General features: G+C 40.1%; 2 protein-coding genes and 1 long non-coding RNA gene across 7 annotated transcripts in view; all 3 read left to right on the top strand.

Annotated features, from left to right (window-relative positions):
• Window positions 1-1,225, top strand: part of LOC146234437 (uncharacterized) — a 31,193-nt gene extending 29,968 nt beyond the window's left edge. For all 4 annotated transcript variants that reach the window (XM_084688770.1, XM_084688772.1, XM_084688769.1 and 1 more), the window contains 3 exons: window positions 555-741; window positions 835-937; window positions 1,129-1,225. In XM_084688770.1, coding sequence (XP_084544896.1) covers window positions 555-741; window positions 835-937; window positions 1,129-1,197 — 359 coding nt within the window. In that variant the 3' untranslated portion in view covers window positions 1,198-1,225. The remainder of the gene's footprint in view (window positions 1-554; window positions 742-834; window positions 938-1,128) is intronic.
• Window positions 1,226-6,335: 5,110 nt separating this feature from the next.
• On the top strand, window positions 6,336-13,373 carry LOC146234436 (uncharacterized). Its single transcript, XR_014741535.1, has 4 exons — window positions 6,336-6,515; window positions 9,654-9,730; window positions 12,776-12,988; window positions 13,113-13,373. It is a non-coding gene; the product is annotated as an uncharacterized LOC146234436 (long non-coding RNA).
• Window positions 13,374-13,769: 396 nt separating this feature from the next.
• On the top strand, window positions 13,770-16,959 carry LOC146234435 (uncharacterized). 2 transcript variants are annotated; one of them, XM_084688074.1, is made up of 3 exons: window positions 13,770-14,153; window positions 14,605-14,773; window positions 16,284-16,821. In XM_084688074.1, exons 1-3 carry the CDS (start codon window positions 13,919-13,921, stop codon window positions 16,399-16,401), a joined length of 522 nt encoding a protein of 173 aa, XP_084544200.1. In that variant the 5' UTR covers window positions 13,770-13,918; the 3' UTR covers window positions 16,402-16,821. The 2 variants fall into 2 exon arrangements, 1 of the variants encoding a protein (XP_084544200.1); XR_014741534.1 differs by lacking the exon at window positions 13,770-14,153 and having other exon boundaries at window positions 14,635-14,773; window positions 15,751-16,959.
• Window positions 16,960-26,080: the final 9,121 nt, after the last annotated feature.

The following is a 26,080-nucleotide window of genomic DNA, read 5'->3' as shown; positions in this document are numbered from 1 at the left end:
ATAGACCTCCATTCATTCTGCACTCGAACGTTAGCGCCCTCATATGGAACTTCAGTGGAACTGCAACCAGTTCAGAACCCGGAAATTACCCGAGAGTGGGAGTTCTCCCTTTATTAGACATCTCTGGTGCAAACGTGTAACCTTTCGGCGAAATTCGCAGTTTTTGATCCAAAATAGGTCATTTGTGTGATTTGTGTAGATCTGCAATAAAAATATTTGTGAGGGGGGGTGGGTCCTCCAAGTATCCTAGTCTGCGATAGCAAGCTGTCATTAATATTTTTTTTCAAGCTTGTTGTTAGTCAACAATGTCAACATGACACGCACGCTTTTTATTTTGAGGCTTTGGGTCTGTAACTCCCAGAGCCCCAGACATGACATCCAAAATTTGTGGTCACAAATTGCTAATTCGTGGCCACAAAATGCTAGTTTGGGGATAACGAGCTATAAGGTAACATGTGTTATTTACATCAATGTTACAGCTAATCTAGAAGAACCACAGTGTATGCCAATCATGTTAACTCTTGTAAACTTGTTTTACTTGTCTTTACTGACAGACACATTACAGGTTATGTTCCAGAAGATGGAGACATTGGAGGAGAACCAGCGAGAGGCTCTCCTATTCAGGCGACGACAGGGCAGACACGCTGAAGAGGTGCCAGTGATGGACCTACAGGTGGCCCAAACACAGGCTGAACTCCAAGACCTTGAGGAGCGCCTTAAGGTGCTGGAGTTCCGAAAGAGGTAGGTGTTTTGAGGTGCTGTGAACTATGGCTTACACGCAGTGTTCAACGTTCAAATTGGTGCTAACAATAAGTTCATGACTTCTAATTGCAGATGCTGTGCTGAAGTGGAAGACGGGATTAGGAGAGAAGGCTGTGGAGCTCCTCACAGCGTAGACACTCAAACACGCCCCGGCAGCCCATTCAAAACAATCCAGGTGAATGAATGATGATGGCAGCTTCCCAATCCAACCATTCTCATGGCTATGTGACCAAAAACTAGAATCCCATAATGTTTTTTTGATGACGTATATTATTCTAGATGTGATTTTTTTATGACTTGTATAGCCCCTTTCATCTGTGCAATTATGTTGATAGGACACTAACTTATTTTGTGCTTCATTGTCAGGGCCAACAGACAGGACCTGTAGCGGGGACTGGAAGAAGATTTTCATTCACTGTTTGGCACTTTGTTTGAAATAAAATGACTAAATTTTACATGGAAATGCTGCCTTGTTTATGATTAGCTTGAGTTAAGCTACACACCACACAAACATAGTCCTCCTGAAGTTGGCTATGTGGCCTATTATACAAGAACAAGTAGCATTTGGGGCAATGAGGTCTGCATATGAACCGCCCCGATATAAGCAATAGAATTGAGAAATATAGGTTAGTAATTAACGTCGCAGTTACGGACTGGCAACGTCGGAAAATTACGTTGCAAGGAGGTCGCGGTTACCGACTGGCAACGTCGGAAAATAACGTTGCGACGACGTCGCGGTTACGGACTGGCAACGTCGGAAAATAACGTTGCCACGACGTTGCGGTTACGGACTGGCAACGTCACAAGATGACGTTGCGGCAACCTACTGGCGCCCCACAGATGCACGGTCCCGCAACGTCGCCAAAGACGTTGCGTCAACGTATGTTTGGTCAACGAGTGACGTTGCGGCAACGTAAGGGCAACGTAACTGTGTTAGCTGGGTAGCCTATATTATTGCGGGCAGTTCAGTTATGTGTGGGGCACATAGGCTACCCAGAGCATGCTAAAGGTGCAGTCATGGACAGAGATGATTTGATTGTATTGTATTTTAGGCTTGTGAATGACCGTGGTAAATTTGGTTTGAAGTTCGATATTTAACAGATATTCGGACGCCCAGTAGGCTATTGTGTTATTTTAACCGGTGTTAGCACCGCTACGACCGGCCGCTTAGCCAATGCTTTCGGCTATGGAGGACCAAACCTGCCATATTTAAAAATGAATGAATAAATAAATGTCCACATCCATGCATTTAGACATAAATAAATGAATACATGTACTAATTAATGCACAATTGTCAATCAATATTACCTTATAATTTACATGTATTTATGTATTTATTTGTGTATTCATTTATTTATTCATTTATTTATTCATGTATTTATTCATTTATTTATTCATTCATGTATTCATTCATTTTTTAATTCATGTGTTCATTCATTTATTCATTCATTTATTCATTCATTCATTCATTCCTGTATTTCTTCTTCTCAATATGTTAATGAGATGTGTCAATCAAAATAGGTAGGCGGTATTTGACACACCATTGGCTAATCGTTTTCCACGCTTTGTATTCGATTATGTAGCCTTACATCCATCCTTGCTGTCATGGACAACATAGCCTACATGGACAGGTTGGCCGACCTTGTTGAAAACAAAGATTTAATTCACCATATATGATATTTGGATAAACAAACATGTTATAAAGATTTTACTACGTTAGTTGTGGGCTATCACTTAACACCCAACTTCACTACGCTGACCGGCCAACCATGTGTTTACCCCGATAAAAACGTAAACATTTTAAAATAAAAAATCCTTGTTGATTGTCAAACCAACATATTTGTCCTGTGTGTGAGAGGGAGATAGACAATCTGGCATATAGCCCCCAATCAAGCAGAAGAGAAATTTGTGAAGATTGACGACACAAAGTTAATCATCGAAGATGAAAAGTAGCTTAGTCCTAAATGGAGTTGTATGCCCCATAGCACATATTTTACAAAGACTACGGCAACAAAAGCCAAACGTTGCCACGTTATGTTGGGAATGGGATGCCGTTGCGACGGTTATTGTTGGAGCAACAAGTTGCCTAAATAGCCTGTAGCCTATGCCATGTTTATGTACATGTCAGCTTTACATGTAGAAAATAAAATCTCAGAGAAGGTGAAAGGCTTGGTGACCGGCATGGAGATATGCGCGTCTAGTGTGAACAGCATCGCGCCATTCGTAGTATATTGTGGCGCTCCAGGGCGCTTCGCAGCCAGTGTGTCCCAGGCGTTAGCTAGATTGAATCTATGGCTCTGGATTGATTGCAATGTCTGAACATCAGTTTCCACGCCTACTGGCCTCCTCTCATTATCATATTGGGAACAATGAATGAATGAATGAATGAATGAATAAATGAATAAATAAATGAATATATAAATGAATGAATGAATCAATAAATCAATACATAAATGAATACAAAATAAATAAATACATGTAAAATATATGTAACTATTGATTGACAATTGTGCATTAATTAATATATATATTCGTTTATTTCTGTCTAAATGCATGGATGTGGACATTTATTTATTCATTCATTCATTTGTAAATATGGCAGGTTTGGTCCTCCATATTCGGCTGCCTAAACAACGCGTATGTTTAGGGACCATCAACAAATTACACGTTTCAAAAGTCAATAGCTTCTCACCAACATGAACTTAGCGTCAAAATAATGTTAAACTGTTGAAGATGTATGCATTCATGCTGCAAAACCTTTATTTTCTAAAGTTATTAAGTTATTAAAAAGTTATTCTTTATTCAAAATAAACCTTCAAACTTCAATAGTTTTTTGGTCATGTGACCTATACTCCTCAAATTCATTTCAGTGTTCACTGACTATGCATATTATATATATAATTTAAATATTTAAAAATAAAATCCCAGAGGAGCATGCCCCCGAGGGGGTTTGGATCCTTGTCACCTTTTTCATCCCGGATGAGTTTGCACCCCTGATTTCTACAGTAGACCCCCTGAGAATAAGGTGGATAGTTCCAAATAGCTTGTATTTTCCGTTGAACCCCATTCATTTTCAGTGTCTCCGAAGCAAATTAGCTGGTAAATTGATGAAAATCCTGCATTATTTCATGTTTATACCACCACATATCAAATGTTATTAGTAGTATTTCAGATAGCCAGCTTTAGATCAAATTTATCGTAAGAGTATAGCTTGTTAGATTCTAAATGCAGGTAGAACTAGACGGTCTACTAACGTAAGCAACACTTTTACTGTAGCTAGCTACACTGTAAAAAATGTCAGTGGAATTAACAGTGAAATGCTGTTAAATCATGACAGTAAAAAAATGATAATAGAAAAACAGTGAAGCAGTGTTTGATTTACAGTAATATTTAGCAAAATACGGAACCTAACACAACTGTTAATTTTAATGAAAGAAAATGTGAAAATAATCATATTTATTTGTAAAACGTACACATTACTGTAGTTTAAACACTGATAAACTGTAATACAATAAACAATACAATACAGTAAAAAGACATGGGAGTGTTAAAATAATGTTTTTTTGTTATTTTTTTTCTTATACATAAAGAAACCGTTTTACATTTTACAATTCCTTGTGCTATAATTTACAAATGAAAATATGCAAAAATACAGTAAACTTATGTTAATATGAAGGGTTAGGCCGATGACTATTTTAATACATGTTAACTGCTGTCAATAAATTAACATATAGCTTTTTAGCATCTTAGACACAGGAAACAACATTTCTTAGAAAACTTAAATGCATAAATGTAATGTAAGTCTTATTGTCAGTGTGGGAAAGTGGTGTTTACATATACACAGAGGAAACACAGTTACATTTACATATAAGCAGTTATGAGCCCATTAAGTGTTTGAGGATGTGGATGACCAGTTTGCCTCAACTTTAAAAGAATGTCAACAGTGAATGTGACTTACATGTTTCTCACAGAACCAAGGTATAAAAAGAGCAGACTGGAGTTGGATGCTTTTTAAGCAGGGCAGGAGTAACAGCAATCAAAACTAGATACTGATTTTAAAGCACATAAGCTACTATCCATTGCTAGCTTGATTGTGAGGGCCTTTTGTCATTTTGTGCTCAATCTAATACAACGAGTTAGTCATAAAGTGTTGAAGTAGTAAACCATTATCAAATCATTGCACTATACTGCCAGAGCTCTTCAGTAATGGATATCCATAATGTTTGTTTTTCATTTTAAATGTTCCTTTAGAGAGGTGTTAAGTTTTCTTGCACATCAAACAAATGAAAAACTGAAATATTCCTCTTTGTCAGCTTCTCTTATCAACCTTCTATATCAACCTCTCTCAATCCTAGTTTTTGGGCCTATAGCTTGCATGTTTTTAGATGTTTATCTGCTACAAATGAATGGGTTGTCTAAAAAATGAGTTGGAAGCAAGATACCACTATTAGGTGTGCCCTTTGCACCCCTCCCTCCACCTGTCATAGGGCCAGGCTGCTGCTGTAAACCTGCTAGCCAACCTTTACTGAAAGGACTGAATGCGCTGGAATTAAAACATGTTTATCTTTATGTATTTTGAGGTTGATCCGATTAAATGGCTTCACTCATGACTGTGCGGCAACACACAATTCCAAACAAGTTTGCTGACGACACAACCATTAAGGGGCTCATCTCTGACAGTGACGAGTCAGCCTACAAAGAGGTTGATAACCTGACATCATTTTACATTACATTTACATTTAGTCATTTAGCAGACACTCTTATCCAGAGCGACTTACAGTAAGTACAGGGACATTCCCCCGAGGTGAAGTACCTTGCCCAAGGACACAACGACATTTTGCGCAGCCAGGAATCGAACCGGCAACTTTCTGGTTAATAGCCCGATTCCCTAACCGCTCAGCCATCTGACATGGTGTCGGGACAATATAACCTCTCTCTCAATGTCAGCAAGACTAAGGAGATTATGTGTACCGTATTTTCGGACTATAAATCGCTTTGGAGTATAAATCGCAGGACAAGCTATGAAAAAAAAGCGACTTATAGTCCAAAAAATACGGTATAGGTTTAGTATACTGTACTATATCTTGTATTATTTGGTAAATAAGGATATTATATTTTAACTTATAGATGTAATCTAAACTGAATACTTATTTTATGTTATGTAAACTGCATGTTCAGTATAGGCTGCAACATAAAATGTGCTTGACAAAAGTGCAGGTGATTGCAGTACATAACATTGTGGACAGATGAATTAGAAATTAAAAATTATATCCATAAATATTTGTAGTTATTCTGCCTGCTCAAAGCATGGAAATGAAGATAAACCATAACAATGTTCAACTTTTAGGCCTGGTTTGCAGAAAGGTTAGGCCTATTTTCTCCTCCACATGCAGTTAGATTTTCATCAGTTATTTATTTTTGATTGATGTCATCTGTTTAACTATAAATTATCAAATTGAAAGTTAATCTTTGTTTTCATTACAGAATAATGTACAATTTAAATGTAACAGTATACTTTTCGACGTAGGCCTACATTTTACATTCCCCGAAAAACGGCTGATGCGTTTGAATTTCAAATTTATCAAATCACTGAGTAGTAGAGTTTGTTTCCGTCCTTTCATTGGACCACGTTAAGACCGCGGGAGCCAAGTTCAAGCTTGTGCGTAGCTGCAGGTTGCCGTTTCCATCTATCCACACACTGCCAGCGCATTGAAGCGCAGTTTGTGTACAACATCGACGACGATTTTTTGCAGGTAATACTTGATTTTCTTCAAACTTGATGACTGTCAGAAAAAATACTAGCTTCTGTTCGTTTTTTTTTATTTTTTATTTTTACCGAAGGTGTATTTTACAGTATCGCCTATTGACCGAAGGTTAGTTAGCTAGCTAGTCTGGTGGGTTTTCATTCTAAACGCTAGAGCTAGGCTAGCTATTACCTCCAGTGTGTTTAGCAAATCTAGCTAGTTAGAGTACGTTACAGTATTAGTTGTGGAGCGGTGGTGTTTGCCGTGACACCTTGAGTTGGAAAATATTTTGTGTTAAAGGTGACATGACATGCTGTTTTTGGATGCTTTTATATAGGCCTTAGTGGTCCCCTAATACTGTATCGGAAGTCTCTTTCCCGAAATTCAGCCATGGTACAGAATTATAGCCACTACAAGTAGTCCCACAATCAGCTTTCCTCAGAACGCGCTGTTTCTGTGCCTGTAGCTTTAAATGCTAATGAGGAGGAGAGGGGCGGCCATATGCGCTAATGTTTACAACGGATGTATCGATGGCTCGTAGCCGCCGTTGCTGTAAAATGCCTCGAATTTAGCCATTCTCATCTGATCACCTTGGTTTGCAGAGGTGCACACTCAGTCATTTCAATGTGGATAAAGGCGGATATCGCGCACGCCATAACACTAACAGCATAACGGTTATCCAAATACATTTACATGTATTCATTTAGCAGACGCTTTTATCCAAAGCGACTTCCAAGAGGGAGCTTTACAAAAGAGCATAGGTCACTGATCATAACAACGAGATAGTCCCAAACATTGCAAGTAGCCAAAAACATGAAGCATACATTGTGAAAAAGCTAAACAAGGGCCAAAAGGGAAGACCCATAAGAGCATGCAGTTATACAAGTTACAAATTAAAACAACATGAACCACAAAAGTGCAGGACTGTACCTGTAGAAGAACAATCAACAGTAAAATATTTCACAGTGAGTACAAAACTTAACTTCGTTATATCTAACCTAAAAGAGTCACTTAATAAGAGTCATTGTGATCCTGGAGGAAACATGAAGTTTTCATGTCATGTCACCTTTAAATTATAAAAACAACCGTTTAAAGGTGACATGACATGAAAACTTCATTTTATGAGGTTACTTAAAGGTGACATGACATGCTGTTTTTGGATGCTTTTATATAGGCTTTAGTGGTCCCCTAATACTGTATCTGAAGTCTCTTTCCCGAAATTCAGCCATGGTGCAGAATTATAGCCACTACGAGTAGTCCCACAATCAGCTTTCCTCAGAACGCGCGGTTTCTGTGTTTGTAGCTTTAAATGCTAATGAGGAGGAGAGTGCTAATGTGCTAACATGTGCTAATGTTTACAACGGATGTATCGCAATGGCTCGTAGCCCCCGTTGCTGTAAGATGCCTCGAATTTAGCCATTCTCATCTGATCACCCTGGTATGCAGAGGTGCACAATCAGTCATTTCAATGAGGAGAAAGGCGGATATCGCGAGCCATAACACCAACAGCAGAACGGTTATCCAAATAACAAAGAAGTGTACAAAACTGCGTTACAGCGTTTGTATTCACACACACACACTTGATGCCATCTGCCTTTACATTAGCAACAGTAACTCAGCTGTTGGCTGCAGAGCTAATGTTACAGCCACATTCTAAGGGTAGCAAGCTAGGTAACCATATACAGTAAAGCAACAAAATGATAGGGGGACTCATATTAATGTTAAATAACCTCATAAAATGAAGTTTTCATGTCATGTCACCTTTAACATTAATATGAGTTCCCCTAGCTTGCCTTTGGTCCCCCAGTGGCTAGAATTTTCGATAGGTCTAAACCAGGGGTGTCAAACTCCGGTCCTCGAGGGCCGCTGTCCTGCATGTTTTAGATGTTTCCCTGATCCAGCTCACCTGATTCTAATGAATGGTCGTTATAACAACCCATTTAATTGAATCAGGTGTGTTCGAGCAGGGAAACATCTAAAACATGCAGGACAGCGGCCCTCGAGGACCGGAGTTTGACACATGTGGTCTAAACAATGCCCTGGGTGTTCTTCACCGCCTTTGACAAAATGAAGTCTCAAACGCTCTGTTTGAAAATCTCCAAGTGACGTAGATACGAGACAGGTTACCTCCCCTCTCTCTGCTTTGCCCGCCCAGATCATCTGGCCCGCCCATGAGAAACTGAGCTACCACCGTGCAATGGCAAGTGCGATATCGTTTTTTCCTGGAGAGACATCATGGCGAGCAAACAAACGAAGCACAACAGTTGCTCAGTGCTTGGATGTACAAATGCAAGCACAAGTCTTTATTTAATTCCTTCATCCGAGCCTCTGCACAACCAATATCTCAATTTTATTTTCGCTGGAAATGCGCCGACAGAACTTCCCAAAGTTTTGCATGTCTGCGCCAAACATTTCAGCCACTACTGTTTCCTCAACTTGAACCAACACAAAGCTGGCCTTGATGCAATTAAATTCTGGATCATTACTAAATCTCTGTGATCAAGCTACAAACCTTGGACAAGTAAGTTAACAAAAGCTATATCATTTTGTTGCTTTACTGTATATGGTTACCTAGCTTGCTACCATTAGAATGTGTCTGTAACATTTAGCTCTGCAGCCAACAGCTGAGTTACTGTTGCTAACGTAAAGATAAATGGCATCAAGTGTGTGTGTGAATACAAACGCTGTAACGCCAGTGTTGTACACTTCTTTGTTATTTGGATAACCGTTATGCTGTTAGTGTTATGGCGTGCGCGATATCCGCCTTTATCCACATTGAAATGACTGAGTGTGCACCTCTGCAAACCAGGGTGATCAGATGAGAATGGCTAAATTCGAGGCATTTTACAGCAACGGGGGCTACGAGCCATCAATACATCCGTTGTAAACATTAGCGCATATTGCCGCCCTCTCCTCCTCATTAGCATTTAAAGCTACAGGCACAGAAACAGCGCTTCCTGAGGAAAGCTGATTGTGGGACTACTTGTAGTGGCTATAATTCTGTACCATGGCTGAATTTCGGGAAAGAGACTTCAGATACAGTATTAGGGGAACACTAAGGCCTATATAAAAGCATCCAAAAACAGCATGTCATGTCACCTTTAACTGAAAATGATTTCTTGCTGTTTGCCATTTCCTTCCATTCAGACTGCCAGCGCATGGAAGAACAATTTGTGGAACCTAGCTACGTGACAGTCACAAGCGCCGACAACGATCTTTTTCAGGTAACTAGGTTAAATACTTCAGGTAACTAGGTTAATCAAACTTGATGACTGTTTGTCAGAAAAAAATAAGAGCATTCTATAAGCTAGAGTTACGCTAGCTACCTCCAGTATATATTTTTTGCCAACTTAGAACTAACGTTACAGTAGTGACATTAGTTGTGGAGCGGTGGTTTTTGCAGTGACACTTGAAGTGGGAAAACTATTTTTTTAAACGGGTGGCTTAGTCATTTTACTGAAAATGATTTATTGCCGTTATTGCAGCAAAACTTTAGATAGCTTAAGGGGTTATGTTCGGCATTGTAGAGTTCATAGGAATGAACCTCACTGTCTTTTTAAATGTGTTGGCGCTGACTGCAAGCAGACATTTTGCACCTACTCAGCTTTTAAAGCTCACTTTTATCGTATTCATAATGTGTCTGTACCCACTGTTACTGCTAGAGCCGTACATATTTGAAATGTGCCGTTGCGCTGTGTGAGCGCCAATTTTACACAGTAAAACAACTTCTCTCACACTTAAAGGAGCATATAGTGGAGGGGCGACCTGTTTCATGTCCGGTCACTGGTTGTAGAAATACGTTCACTGTTAAGTCATCATTTACTGCTCACATATCCAGGAAACATAGAGCATGTTCAGTGGATAGCCTTAGTGAAATGTACAGGGAAACTAGTTCTCAGTCTAATGCTGGTGCTGCATGTGAAGATGCTGGTCAGTGTTTAAATGATGCAACGACAAATGAAAGCACTGAATTGCCACATAATTTCAATGACATCTTTCTAAGGAATGTATGTTTGTTCTACCTTAAATTGCAAGGGCAGCTCCTACTTCCAGCTTCAACAATACAGACAATTGTTGAAGAGATCCAAAATGTTCATGAGTTGGGACAGGATTATACTTTGAGTAAACTACATTCTCAGCTCAAAAATGAGCTGTGTCTAACAGATGATGCTATTTCTAAAATATGTGATTGTGTGAAGGATTCAGATCTGTTGTCTTCCTGTCATCAGGGACCGCTGAGAACAACATATTCAAGAGCTCAGACTTTCCAGAAAATGTTCAAATACATAGAGCCTAAAAAAGTAACATTGGGAAATGATGAAAATATGACAGAAAAGTTTGCTTAACATACCTGTGAAACAAACCATTCAAAACTTATTGGAATCTGAATTATGGAAGAATAATGTGTCTTGTGAAACAGACTCTAACCCAGATGAATTTAGTGACATAAGTAATGGAAAAGTCCAACCAGTTCTTCATTGAAAATCCAGGATGCCTGAAGCTAATCCTGTACCAGGATGCTTTTGAAATTGTAAACCCACTGGGCTCTGCCAAGAAAAAACACAAAGTTCTTGCAGTATATCTTTCTGTGGCTAATCTGCTCATGTGCGGTCCAACACAGATCACATGTCCCTTGTCTTATTGTGTGGAGAGAATGACCTGAAACAATTTGGAAGTGTTAACGTTTTCTCAGAGATGCTGATAGATTTGAAAGATCTGGAGGAAAATGGAATAACAGTAGGTGGTGAAGCTGTCAAAGTGGCTCTATACTGTATTGCTGGCGATAACTTAGGTTCACACAGCATTGGTGGGTTTACTGAAAACTTTAGTCGCTCTCATTACTTTAGCAGGTACTGTGAAATCACGCTAGATGAGTTTCGTGGTAATCCAAATGTGTGTGTGGTCCACAGCGCACCCCCGGACAGTCATCACAACAAAGGCATAAAGTTCAACTCTGTTTTCAATACTTTGAAATCTTTTCATGTTTGCCAGCCTGGTCTCCCACCTTGCTTGGGCCATGACGTATTTGAGGGTGTCTTATCCTATGATGTTGCACTGTACTTAAAGTATTTAGTTAAGAAAAATAAGTGGTTTACATATTCACTTTTAAACCGGCGCATCAAGCGGTTCAAATACAAAGGATCTGATGCTCTCACAAAGCCATGTGCTGTCAACCCAGAGGGTCTCAGGCTTTCAGGTCAAGCCATTCAAAACTGGAACTTCTTAAGGTTGCTACTTGTATTAATCGGTGACAACGTGCAAAATCCAGAAGATGATGTGTGGCAATTAACACTCAAGCTTAAAGATATTGTGTATATAATTTGTGCACAAAAGATTTCACTGCCACAGGTAACTTATCTTGACATTGTAATCCAAGAATATTTGGAATCAAGAAAGTGTTTATTCCTGACATTACACTAAAACCCAAACACCATTTCATGCAGCACTATCCGGGACTCATTTTGAAATTTGGCCCCTTAATCAGAGTGTGGACGATGCGTTTTGAAAGTAAACACAGCTACTTTAAGAGATGTGCCAGGCATTTGAAAAACTTTAAAAACATATGTCTAACTTTATCTGAAAGACATCAGATGTTCCAGGCCTATCTTTCATCTGGGCCAGGGTGCAGTCCGCTTCTACGAGTCAAAGACAGTTGTACTTTTTACCCCAGCCTTTACAGTGACCAAATAAAAAATGCAGTGAGGGTTTGGCTTTTCAGAAAACAATACTAGTGTTTCCACAGACAGAGTATAAAGGTACATCATATAAAAAAAGGTCATTTTCTTGTGTCTAAAAATGATGAGTCCATGGAGTTTGGAGAACTTCTCATTGTTTTAATTCTCAATGATGCAGCTGTGTATTTTTTGATGGATATACATAAAGCTGACTATCATTCTGAATACCATCTGTACTCGGTGACAAAACAGGGTACATGGTTGCAATGTCTTAACATCAACAACTTGGTAGTTATTATCCGTCACCATCATACATTGTTAATGGGCACAAAGTCATTCGCTGAAACACAGTGTGTTGTCGAAATAAAAAATGACTGTTGTAGAGAGAAAACCTTAAGAAAAATGCATCTTCAGAATTGCTTACCTGAACTTTTAAGATGTACAGAAATTAGGGCTAATCCTTACTCGTATTACATACTCAGGATTGAGATTCCTATTATTCGTGCATTAGTACAGTGTTTGTTCCCAACCTGTCTAATTACCCTTTGTCTTTCATTTGTAATTTTGATAACTGTCATTCTTCCTTAATTCCAGATATGACTGACTGCGAGCAAACATTTCTACGCACCGCCATCAACGAGGTCTTGCCTGACCTTCCAGTAGTGTCTAAAGATATTCTTGAAGAGACATTACAAAACCTAGGGGTGGAGACGGAGGATGATCTACAGTTCATTGAGGAAGGGGACTTGCTTTCAGCTTTGAGGCCGATTCAAGCACGAAAAGTACTTGCTGCTTGGAAGCTGAGATGTAAGTCAAGTATTAGAGTACAGGATGCAACCTTTGCCCAAAAGTGGCCTATATAAAGATACATTTGAAATATAGAAATATTCACATTGTGTTCCTATTTTTTGCGTGTGTATTTGTAAACCAGCAGCTCATTTGTCTGTGCCTCCCCAAGACCTTCCTCAACTTTACAAGCTCATTCACCCGTAAACTCATCCTCAACCTCTTCCAGCAGCTGCCAAAGCCCTGGTATAGACTGGGTGACACCTTTATGATGCCGTGGGAGAAGTTCCCTGAGGAATTAATACAGACATTGAAGACAGGAAAACGACCAGTCCCAAGAATGAGAAGGGAGATGGTCCGTATTGTGGCTTGTGAGATGTGGCAGAAGAATCCTTGCATAAGAAGAAGGAACTCAACTGAAGTCGCTAAAAAGATGGTCGCTAAATATCCACAATCTCTGCAGGACATAATAGAGGGAGATGTGATTGGAGCAGGCTATCATTCTCTAGTCAAGCAGTTGCAAAATAGGATCGAGAATTTGAAGAAATGTTCGACTCCAAAAATAAGAAAGCGAAGGCATCATTCTGACGGGTCTGACACAGATGAAGTCCTTTCTGAACAAAGAGCGGCAATCCAAGACACCTATGTGTGCATTAAATGGGATTTAAAGTTCCTGCCCCGTGGAGAGACCCTAGAGAGCCAACAGGAGAAGATGCAACAACTGAAGAGAATGTCACAACAAACTGATGCAAATCCAGATGAACATCTGATGAAGTTGACTTTCTACACGCAGCGCAAAGAGGTGAACAAGGGAAAAAATATACAGTACCTTCTGGAAGAGTGGCCGCTTTTGTTCAATGAACTTGGCATGGGAGTCCACTTTTAGGAACTGGCCTCAAAGAAACTTTCACACGGAACATTGATCTGAAGGGGAAACGGCTCCCAAACTACATGAACACTGTTGGCGTGAACAAGAACAAAAAGTGCCTACAGGCTGCAACAAAGTTACAAGTGATGAGAGGAGAGCTGAGCGGTTGCTCTGAAGGCGTCAAAGACTTGGTCCTGCTTCTGCTGTCCTACTTTGACGAGAAGGAAGATGTGATGTTCTGCTATGTAGAGGACACATGCCTGGCGGGGGAAGTACAGATGGACCAAGTTCGCTTGACTCCCACCATTGTTGTTTGTGGTAAGTTAAAATTCATGTTGTATATTTTGGGGGGATTTACTGCAATTAAATATGTATTTTATTATATTTGTCAAGGGGTGGGCAATTCCGGTCCTCTGGGGCCACTGTCCTACATGTTTTAGATGTTTCTCTGGTCCAGCACACCTGATTCAAATTAATGGTCATTACCCGGCTTCCACAGAGCTTGACAACAACTCATTCATTTGAAACAAGTGTGTTGGAGCAGGGAAACATCTAAAACATGCAGGACAGTGGCCCCTGAGGACTGGAATTGCCCATCCCCGAGTCTAAAACATGTTTTGTTGCCCTCTTTCACAGCAGTATATTGCTTATGATGGTACTCCTATACTGCAATCTCCTATAAGCAATTCTCACAAAAATGTACAAACAAATGTACTCATTGTTTTCAAGAAAACATCTTGTTATACATTTTGTTTTTTACATTTTCTAGGCAGATCCTGCTATTTTTCAAAACGGTTCATGCTGAGTGTGGATCGAACCATTGTCCACGACAACATCCCGTCCTTCGTTTCTGCCCTGTGCCTGATGTTTGGGAGCTATTACTGCTTTACCATCCATTACCCATCAGAACTGGCATCAACCCTGGAGTTTCAGCAGAGGTGTGTCTTTTTGGATTGGCTTTATCCAGCATAATAGCAAGAATGTTTGTATTTGATTACGTTTTTGCTGTTTTCCTGCTGTTTTCCTGTTAATTAACAGGGATGCAAACGGCGTGCTGTTCGGCGCCTCCCGCTTTTTTCACGTCAGTTTGGGTGACTTGTGTGAATCGTGCAGATCCGAAGAGTTTTTTTTTAGGGGGGGGGGGGGGGGCTGATTATAATTGCACCAACAGTAATTCTGGATTGCCTCCACCAAACAAGTAAATAGGAAATAAGCAAATCAGCAGTATGTGCGCAAGCCTACTCGTGTGTCTTATTGCTGCGTATCTTTTACTGTCTATGGCGAGGTGACTCAATAGGCAGATCCGGACCTAGACGCAATACAAGCAAGTTTTCATTGGTGCGTGTCCAATCTAAAGCTCCATCAGGAGCTGTAATAACTGTAATCACCATGACAACTCACTCACTCAACATTGGCCGCAACCTTTCTGGGTCACGCAGGTCGTGTGTGTCATTGGCAACAACGCAGGCTCATCAATTTGGCTAGCAATTTCGTCAACAAATACCAAGAAATAGGTTGCAGCAGTTTGTCTTTTGACTACACCTGCAAAATCCGCTAATAGGACTGAGCTCGAATAGCTTCGGCGACTTTTTATAGTACAAAATCCAGACATCCCGAAATGCAGAAACTCATTTCCGGGAGATAATTGCAGCATTTATCCAGTGACCGTATAGTTTTGAAGCACCAAAAAAACTGTTCAAAGCAGCTCCATTCAAGTCCCTGGATGCTGGGCTTCAACAGAGAAATGCACTGTGACGCTATGGGAAAGTATGAGAAGGAAATCGAGTCAGTCGACCTGCTACTATAATGTATCTGATTCTGAACGAACTCGTCTTCGAGATGAACGTGTTCTAACACATTCAAAATGTTAACACAATAGTAAATATTTGACCATACATTTTTTTTGACATTTTAGGGGAAGCCGAGTTTCCCTTGCAGTCTTAAAGAAATCGCCTACTGTCATGGATTTTATTGGGAAGGTGACCATACACAGCTTGTGGCAAGTAGAATAAACTACCTCTCAAAAGTAAGACCCTACAGGCCTTGTCCTCCATTGATCCTGTGGTGAGGGGCCATTCCCAGGCTACTCAGCTGAAGGAGTTGGCTTGGATCATCAACATTTAGTGCCATTAGGTGGCCAGGAAGAAGAGGAAGGAGTAAAACCAGAAGAAGTGCTAGATAGTTTAATAAGAGTTTATGTATCGGAATAAAAAATGAAATAGAATATTCCAAATAAGTGTTGGTGTATTTTGATCTTCAGAATGTCATTTTACTCAATTTGCATGTAGGGGTGGGCCAGGGATGTCAGGGAGTTGGTGGCAAAGTAAGGATATGGATATTTGCTGCGGGGCGAGGGCTGAAATTACTTCTCTCTTTTTTGACCATACATGTGTTTGCATCCCTGAATTAAGCAATGTTATTAATGTTGACTTCAGTTTTTTTTCGAAGATGTTTCTTCTCAATCAACCCAGAGAAGGGCACAAAAGTGGAGAAGACGCGAACACGAGAACCGAGAGTCCTTACCCTAATTCAGGAACTTTCTGATCACGAGTGGCGTGACGTCTGAGTATGGACTAAACTAAGTCAGACTTCTGGCATTTGATGTGGATCAGTTATAGTTTAAAGGGATGTTTCAGCTCATCTGCCCAGTTATTCATGCTTAAGAAAATATGTTCACACAAGATTGTTTGTGCTGAAGATATGTTGCAGTGCAATAGTTGTATTGCTGTTCACATGCCTTTATACATTTATGCATAACAAGGGAGGATTGTCCTTTCCATCATTCTTTCCCTATATCTTTCTTTTTCAGTTCCAGTAAGATGATGACTAATCGGTCACATGCTCTTTATTTTGTTTAAGTACCGGTACACAATATGCGTGTTGAGAAATTACAGATGTTTTTGATCACTGCTCAATACATTCTTGGAAAGTTTTTGCATTTTTGCAATAAAATATTTCAGTACAATGTATCTAGCTTTGCTTTTCAATTTGTAAGGTTTAATCTGTTACATTTCTGGTAAAAGTCCAAACATTTACAAGAAGGCAGTGCAGTTTAAATAATATAAGTTGTGTTTCACTGAGCAATGCAATGAAAAACACATTGATGCAGTTTGACATTTGAGTTTGATACTAAATAGGAGTCATAGAACATGATTTAATGACTAAATTATAATGCCAAGACAATTTACTTACAGTACCTAGATGTTGCATTCACTGTAAAACCTTGTTATTATTACAGAAAAATACACTACATTAGAAACCACAGTTTTGAGTACAATTTGCTGTATTTTTCAGCTAAATAACAGTTTTTAAATGATACTTTTACAGTTAAACAATGTTATTTAGCTGTGTTTTTCAGCTAAATAACAGTTTTATAAGGATACTTTTACAGTTAAACAATGTTATTTAGCTGAATTTTTCAGTTAAATAAGTTTAAAAAAAGCGACAAAGCGTGTCGCAACTATCTTTTTCTATGGCTCTGGTAGAAACCTTGATCAGCAACGCTGCTATTGGCTGCTCACATAAATCTATTGCTGCTCACCATGGCCAAAAAGAGCACCCTATTATTTCCGCAACAGAGCAACAGCTTGCTCGAAGGTTATTCCAAATTTGAAGATTTAATCAGAACGCCAGGGAACACCTCAAAATCATTTGCAGAACATCTGCAAAATACAAGAAAGAGGGCTGGCAAAAAGTAGCAGACCAAATTAAATGTATAGTAGTGACCACTTTAGATGTTTTATTGCTTACAGTAGGCTAGGCCTATGTTTTTGTATGTTCATACTTTGTTTATCATCTTTAATTTCATATAATGTGGTTTCAACAAATTTGATGTAAATGACACCCAAAAAAATAAAAATAAACGATGGGCCATCTCTATAGGCTAGTAGCATATCGCGCTGTGCTTAAGGATCTATCATGCAATGAGCAATTAATTCGGTTTCATGTTAAATTCTGCTAATTATTCTTGCCCCTTCCGCCACGGGTTGTCCCCATGGCGGAGAGCATGGCTGTGACAGACTGTATCACCTCTGCTTATGAAGTCGCAATCGAATCTTGTTTACATAAAATAAGCCTGCTCCAAAGCAGGTTTAAGTTAAAGGACTTGTTTTGGTGGCTTTAAAAGGACTGTATAATTTGTTGTTCTTCAAAGGGTTGTGGCCACCAGGGGGCATCGATTAGAATGCAACAACCCAGCTAACAAAATGACGTCCCCTGAACGTCCCCGAATGTTATCAGGACGTCGCAAACGAACGTCCCCATAACGTTTTTTTGTAGGGTCCCCTGAAAGTCCCGGGGACGTCGCAGACAAACGTCCCCGGGACGTCGCAGACAAACGTCCCCGGGACATCCATGTAACGCCCTCATAACATTTAGGGGACGTTTGTCTGTGACGTCATGGGGACGTTCCCTTGCGACATCCTGATAACTTTCGCATACCAAATGCAGAATCAATTTCTCAACCTTAATTTATAGTCACATTTATGCATTTAATGGATATTTTTGTATACAAAGTATAAAATGCATATTAGCCTATAGTGCAAAACTAAACTGAATGTGTTCACATAAACTCATCAAGGTAATTTAACTTCTTTATTTAAAAAAATCAACTTTAAGTATAACAGGCTGCTGCTAAGTATTGTGTATTGTAACTTATTATGTGTATGCTTCTAGAAAAAAAAACACGATTTACAGTATAAACTAGGGATGTGCATCTCCATCACTGAGGACGATGCGATACACATCTCGATGCACTGCCAACGATCCGATACATTAAAGATACATAAAAGCAACTACTAATGCGATACGATTCACCCCTATTGCGATGCAATGCGATTCGACACGATGCGATTCAATGAGATGCGAATATGATGGAATATGATGCCATGCAATTTAATATGGTACATATTGATTTACATTTATGCTATGATTTATTTCTTTGTCAGACTGCAAATCATCAATTAACTAAACAAGTGAAAGTTTTATTTCACATATTAAAAGTCTCTGACAATAGATAAAATAACATCAGGCCTGGACCTTGCCTTAAACCAGTCCTTCTTTCCTGTTGTATGTGTTCTCAGAATGTAAAAAAGGGTAAACTATTACAGGCAGTCACAAGCTGCTGTAAACACTGTCATAATACAACACACTAAATTGAACTCATACGTCCTACTTTTTCCCTAAACATTTTCTCAATGACTCAGCTATCTCTCGTCTTACTTTGTCGTACACAACAGGGATTTGTTTTGTCGGAAAATAGCTTCCTATTCTTGCTTAGGGTACCGATGGAGCTAGCCACTGACAGTAGCCAGCTGAATCCAAGGGGGAGGCAGACGTCTCCACACAAATACCATGTAGCCTCTTCAGGTGACAACCTAAATTAGCCGTGCTGCCTGTGTACTTTATAGCATTACAACATATCTTGCCAATTGCATGGGTCTTGTCAAATTGCCCAGCTTTCTTGTAAAATCCGAAGTGTTGCCAAACCTTGGATTTATTGCAATTTGTAGTAACGTGTAACTCTTCCTCCACCATGATAACACTCGCCCGAACACGCCTCCAACTCGCGCAAAACTTTGCCGAGAGACTTCACGATAATTGGCCACTGACAGCAGTGGAGATAAGAGCGTGCTTAAGAAACTAACAAATTATAAAATTATTGGTCACAAATCATTAGTCAAATTTCTAAATACTAAAGGTGTTCGCATACACATCATTCTATATAAATACATCGGATTATACCGATGCAAATGTAGGGCTCTCTAGAAACGTGTTTTATTGCATCAGTTTTATAGTTTTCTTATTGCTACGTTATAACATAGTTCCAGTGCTCAGTTTCCCAGAGTCCTAAAGCATGTGTTCTGGTTCTGTGCAGTGATTGGGCATAGGCAAATCAGACTAGTTTGCCACTTGGGGGGAGGTATCCCAGAATTCCGGAGGACGAGAGACAGGGGGAGCTAGGTTTTGCTGCTCGGCTAAGAACAGACACATTTTGGAGACCTAAACTGTTAGTTGCCCAAGTATTACGGCAGTTACGATTTGTATGTGCACCATATTTGTCTAATCTACCTTGGTCTAAGAAAAAGTGTGTTTTCTTCGACGGTGAAGCTGTGTTAGCCGACCACGAGGACAACGAACATCAAAAAGCAAAGCTAGCCTACATCGCATGTGGCTCTCCTGGACTGGACATCCGTTTTGTTTTCCCTTGGTGTGCGTTGGGGAGAGTTTTGCCATCTTCGGGTGAAGGTTGCGTGAGTACTGTGACTAAGACAAAGTAAATCCGTGAAAGTTGGCGATATGGGACTGTGTCACATCAGCCTTCGCTAACTATTGAGTTAGCCGACTGACATTGTTCACTGACTCAAACGGAGTCAACAATGTGCACCAACGTGTCGTCTGGGCCCCAACGAATTTAGCATCCAAGCTTGGTTAGAATAACATAGGTGTAATTTCTGTTTCATTTCAACTGTTATATATGGGTTATTTGTCGGTAAACTGTTAGTGTGAAAGGGTATACACTCAGTCTGATGTTATATGTACATTTGATGTTTGATAAGTGGACGGTATGTGATTGTTGTTTCGGAATTCATATTCAACCTATATCCCTTAAATGATAACCAATAAGAGAGCAATAAATGTTTTATGATTTAATTCTCGTTGCATGGTTGTAAAGTGTTTTAGTTCTTATAAACTGTCTTTGTCACTAGTTAGGTCTGGGGAGTTACATTTTTACTATCAGGATCCTGTTTATATTATATGAGTGTGACTCTAGTGTGTCAGAGGAAAACAAGAAACCACTAGAAAGGGGTTACACAAAGATGTTAGAAACGATGCATCGCGATTTCATCCCACATTGTATCCGGTGCACACTTTTTTGATCCGGGCCATCGCATCGTGAACTTTTATGCCGATGCACCGATGCGAATCGGTGAATCTTCCCATCCCTAGTATAAACAAACACTTTATTCAAATGCATTTTAAAAGCCTGAATTAATTTTCTTATATTTTAATTGTGTCAACCCCTTCTCATCCTCTCCCTACTCCTCCTCCTCGTCCTCCACCAGTTCGTCCGGAATCAACACCTGCAACATGAATTAGCTACAGTTAGACAGCAGTTCAAATGCAAAGAACATTAAGTGGAAGTGTATTTTATCCATATGCTCCTGGAGTTATTTTTAGGACCGTAACAAGTGAAACGGAAAGCTTCCCTGACCTTCAGTATCCAGATATTTACTACCATCTAATGCTAATCAACTTTCCTTCATACTCATCGTGAACATTTGTCCGACGTAGCAACGTAGCATATCATTATGCTACTTTTCTTGCAAAACGTCTTGGTTTATTGTAGCTCTAGTCTAGAGATAACTGTCCAAAAGTAGCTTACTACTCTACAATAAAGCTAACCCCAGCTAACAAGGGACGTCCTGGGGACGTTCGGTGACGTTCCTATTTGGTCCCCTATAGGTTATACCGTGACGTTATCCTTAGGACGTTATTAAAGTTCCTAAAAGGTCACAATTTAGACATTTATTTTTAAACTTTCAGGGGACGTTCCAGGAACGTCCCTTGTTGGTTATGATACGACGTTATGTTAAAAAAATTCGGGGACATTCGGGACGTTCCAGGAATGTCTCAGGAACGTCCCTGGTTGGTTATGATATGACATTATGTTAAAAACTTTCGGGGGACATTCGGGACGTTCCAGGAACGTCCCAGGAACGTCCCAGGAACGTCCCTGGTTGGTTATGATATGACATTATGTTAAAACTTTCGGGGACATTCGGGACGTTCCAGGAACGTCCCAGGAATGTCCCTGGTTGGTTATGATATGACATTGTTAAAAACTTTAGGGGGACATTCGGGACGTTCCAGGAACGTCCCTGGTTGGTTATGATATTGATGGAGAAAGTGTTTTGTCCGTCTCTTCATAAACGGAGTGACTAAGTTCAGTTGAGATTTTTTTATAAATCTGCAGATTGGGAGAGAACCAGACCTCTGACAATAAATGACAACACAACACCAGGCTTTGGTCTAAATCAAGTCTCTCTCCGCTCTGAAGGACAGAGGACCATCTTTTATAGGGCACACGAATGTAAACATAGATAGTGACAGTCAGGCAGTAATGACGTTACAACAGTCTCAGAGAAAGAGATTAACAGCTCCCACACATGACCACTAAAACTACAGAGTTCATAGTTGGAGCTCTCCTTGTAGTCATGACAAGGACCATTTAGCCAGTACTTTCTCCTGATCTCAAACATCTATTAACCCTGACACATAGACACAATCTACTCTTATTAATAGCAAGCTTACATGAGAACATACTAACTAGTATCCAATGACTAGTTCTCTTGATTAGTGAATAATGTAAGCACACAGGAAATCGAAATTTCTTCCACAATACAACATTATGTTAAAAAATATCGGGGGACATTCGGGACGTTCCAGGAACGTCCCAGTAATGTCCCTGGTTGGTTATGATATGACATTATGTTTAAAACTTTCGGGGGGTTCCAGAAAGTCATTCGTTGGTCATAACGTAACCATCTAATTTCCGAACTGATATTTTCGTTTGTGTGTCATTCTGTGATGTGAATTGCTCGAGCTATAGCCTACTGTCACTCTGGAAATTGTACAGTATTAAATCAATTGTTTATGTATGGTACCAATAACTTGCATTTGAGCGAAGTAATACATTATAGTCATAAATAATTTGGGGATGTACTGAAACAAAACATCTAAGCTGGATCCAGCCTATCCAAGCACCAGCTGTGTCTCTAGAAAAGTCCCATACTAGCCTATTACAGCACATCTCTCGCGGACGTCACCGCTCGTGACTTGAGCCCTGTTGTTGAGTGAAGAAGTAGTTGAGAGACAGCAAAACTTTTTGATCCCGCATCCTTCATTTATTGTTATAATACCGTTATACCATAATACCAGGCCTAGTGTATGGAAGGCCTAGTTGGCAAGTATTAAGACGCCCCCGTGTGTTAACCACGCGTAATTAACGCCGACTTGGCATGCCAAGTCGTCTCAACCACACGTAAAAAACGCAGACTTCCATACCCAGTCGGCGTCTTTTTCGCCTCGAATTGAAGCGTGTCACGTGATACGTTGACATTTACACACGTAAATTACGTCTCAAACTTTGAGACGTGTCAAAAGCACGTGTCTAAAAAACGCATGCTTTGAACGTGTCACGTGACACGTTGCCATTTACACACGTAAATTGCGTCTCAAATTTTGAGACGTGTCGAGCAAACCACACGAAATTAACGCCTGGTTTGGCACAATCAGCGTCTGGTTTTCCAAAATTAAAGTCTGCTTGCTTGAATCTCCGATGGGAAATTATGACAACAATTGTAACATCTAATACGTAAGTCAAGTAGGTCTCTGGATGCTCGTGCGAGCTACTATCAAATGCAATGTTGGTTAGCTAGTTAGCTATTAGTATGAAGTTGGTGGTCACACTTGCAATACTCGAAAGGGGTGCAGACTAGAGACAAATAAATGCAGTAATATCAGGCTGGCTGGTTGTCTGGCTTGGAGCTTTGTGAACTTTCCTTGCACTGCGATTGCGTTGCCTCAGTATTGTGCGCGATTTGGTTTCACTGCCAACATTCCTTAATGTAAGAGGCAATGTGCAAACTCAGTTGGTGGCAAAATACAACTGTTGTTACTATTCAAGTCAAGTGTATTTTATTGTCATTTTCAATTACTTATGGTAGTACAAATGAAACGAAACAACGTAGCCTACAGTGACATCATACCAAGTTTGGTGTTGATTTCTCAAAGATTAGCTGAGATATGATCCAACTTCCTGTTTGGTTCTAGGGGCTTCCATAGACTCCAATGGGAGAAAAAGATTAATAAATATAGCTGCAAGCAGCAATGTGGTGGCCAAGCAGTCAAATGACCCATAAAACACTTTAGAAATCCTCAGAACAGGGTTCCGAGTGCATGCAGCAAGTTTGGTGTGATTCCATCAAAGATTTGCTGAGATACGACCCAACTTCCTGTTTGCTGGCTTAATGGCACATTTTGACTGCCTGTACCGGGCAAACGGTTCTGAAAATCAAAAATCATGTGAAAGCCTTTTTGAGGCTTGGTCTGAAGATACTCTCTGCCAAATTTGGTGAAGATTGGACAACATTTGTAGGAGGAGTAGAGAAAAAACGTTTTTCAATGAATTCAAAATGGCGGCAGCATCAATTCGGCTATTATCACAAGTTATCATGTATCACATACGGGATGTCCCAATATATCATGAGACAAAGGAATCACTTAATAAAAGCAAACAAATCAACAGTTATTGGCCAAAACACATTTTTGCTTCCTGCGGCCACGCCAAGTGATCACATGACACCAAATTAATTGGACAGCCTCAGAAGAGGGTTCCGAGTCATCATATTAAGTCTGGTGTTAATTTCTCAAAGATTAGCTGAGATATGACCCAACTTCCTGTTTTGTTGCTTTGTTGCCGATTTTGATTGACTGTACCGGGCAGACGGTTTTGAAAATCAAATATCCATTGATAACTTCTTTGAGGGTTGGTCTGATGATGATGTGTGCCAATTCTGGGGATGATTTGACAACAATTGTAGGAGGAGTAGGCTTTCAAGGGTTTTCGATAAAACCGGAAATGGCGGAAAATCTATAGAACTGGAATTTGATTTCACAGGGTGTGATGAACTCGTCTTGACCCAGGGAATCCAACGGTACCTCATTTTTGAAAATTATTCAGACAGTTCAAAAGTTACGTGTGTAAACACATGTCCAACTTTGATCGGTTGGTGGCGCTAGAGTGCCAAAGTATGGGACATGAAACTTTGTGAGTTGGACCAGGGGACTGTCCCTAATGAGTGTGCCAAATTTCACAACTTTCGACCAAGCGCTTCTAGGGCCTGCCATAGGACCCCATGGCGGAAGAATAATAATAATAAATATAGCTGCAAGCAGCAATGGAGGGGCCAAGCAGTCCAGAGCAGGACAAGGCCTCCATAGCACATGCGCAACAATGAAGTCACAGCAACCTGTTGCACTCATGCAACACACCAAGTTTGGTGGAAATATCTGTTTGCGTTCAAGAGTACTGAGTGTTCAAATTTTTATTTTTTTCTGGTATAACACCACAGGCCTCCTCTGCTCCTCATGGGAACGAAGGAACCGAAGTTTGGTGATGATCAGACACATTTTTGCTGAGTTATGCTCTCACGTGTCTTTTGCAGCTTCGCTGCCGCCTTTGATCAGCTCTAACGAACAAACGGTTTTGAAAATGGAAAATCCATGCAACACCTTTGTGAAGCTTGGTCTGAAGATCATCTGTGCCAAATGTAGTCAACATTGGACAAAATTTGGGGCGTGCAAAGGTTTTTACACTTTTCCATGAAATCCAAAATGGCGGCCGCGTCAATTCGGTTATTATGAAATATTATCAATGGCCAGGCTTGATATCTCACAAGACATCAAGAGACAAAGAAATTACTTTATTAAGGTAAACACTTCCATAGTTATTAGCTAAAACACGTTTATGCTTCCGGCCACGCCCCCTTTTAGTCACATGACACCATTTTTGGAGGACATCCTTAGAATAAAGTTCCGAGTAGGCCTAACAACTTTGGTGTCACTGCTTCAAAGAACTGCTGAGATATGGCTTCACTTCCTGTTTGGCGGCTTTTCTGCAGAATTTGATTGGCTGTACTGGACAAACGGTTTGGTAAATCAAATATCCTTCGATAACTTTTGTGAGGCTTGGTCTGAAGATCATCTGTGGCAATTTTGAAGAAGATTCGACAAGAATTGTAGGAGAAGTAGGCTTTCAAAGGTTTTCGATAAAACCGGAAATAGCGGAAAATCTGTATACCGGAAATTGACGCCATGGTGTGCATTGAACTCGGCGTGATCCAGGGAATCCAGTGGTACCTCATTTTTGAAAATGGGTCATACGGTTCAATAGTTGCGTGTGTAAACACAACTCAAACTTTGACCCGTAGAGCTAGAGTGCCAAAGCATGGGACATGAAACTTTGTGAATTGGACCAGGGGACTGTACCCAATGAGTGTGCCAAATTTCAAAACTTTCGACCAAGCGCTTATGGGGGCTGCCATAGACACCCATGGCGGAAGAATAATAATAATAAATATAACTGCAAGCAGTAATGGCGGATTCCTCCAAACACTGCGAACCATTGAAAAATGTTTATTTTTGACAAATTGTAACTGTATAGAAAAATTTATGCTGCAGAA

The sequence above is a fragment of the Hypomesus nipponensis genome, chromosome 23 (assembly GCF_054491055.1).
Source record: "Hypomesus nipponensis isolate SF chromosome 23, ASM5449105v1, whole genome shotgun sequence".
Lineage (NCBI taxonomy): Eukaryota > Metazoa > Chordata > Actinopteri > Osmeriformes > Osmeridae > Hypomesus > Hypomesus nipponensis.
The sequence above is the reverse complement of the archived record's forward strand: the minus strand, read 5'-3'. Positions and strand labels throughout refer to the sequence as shown.

Excerpts from the sequence above, each read along its gene's own strand:
- LOC146234435 (XM_084688074.1), top strand. The coding sequence starts at position 13,919 with ATGAACACTGTTGGCGTGAACAAGAACAAAAAGTGCCTACAGGCTGCA. Across the intron at positions 14,154-14,604 it reads TCCCACCATTGTTGTTTGTG|GCAGATCCTGCTATTTTTCA; the intron begins GTAAGTTAAAAT and ends TACATTTTCTAG. Across the intron at positions 14,774-16,283 it reads ACCCTGGAGTTTCAGCAGAG|ATGTTTCTTCTCAATCAACC; the intron begins GTGTGTCTTTTT and ends TTTTTTTCGAAG.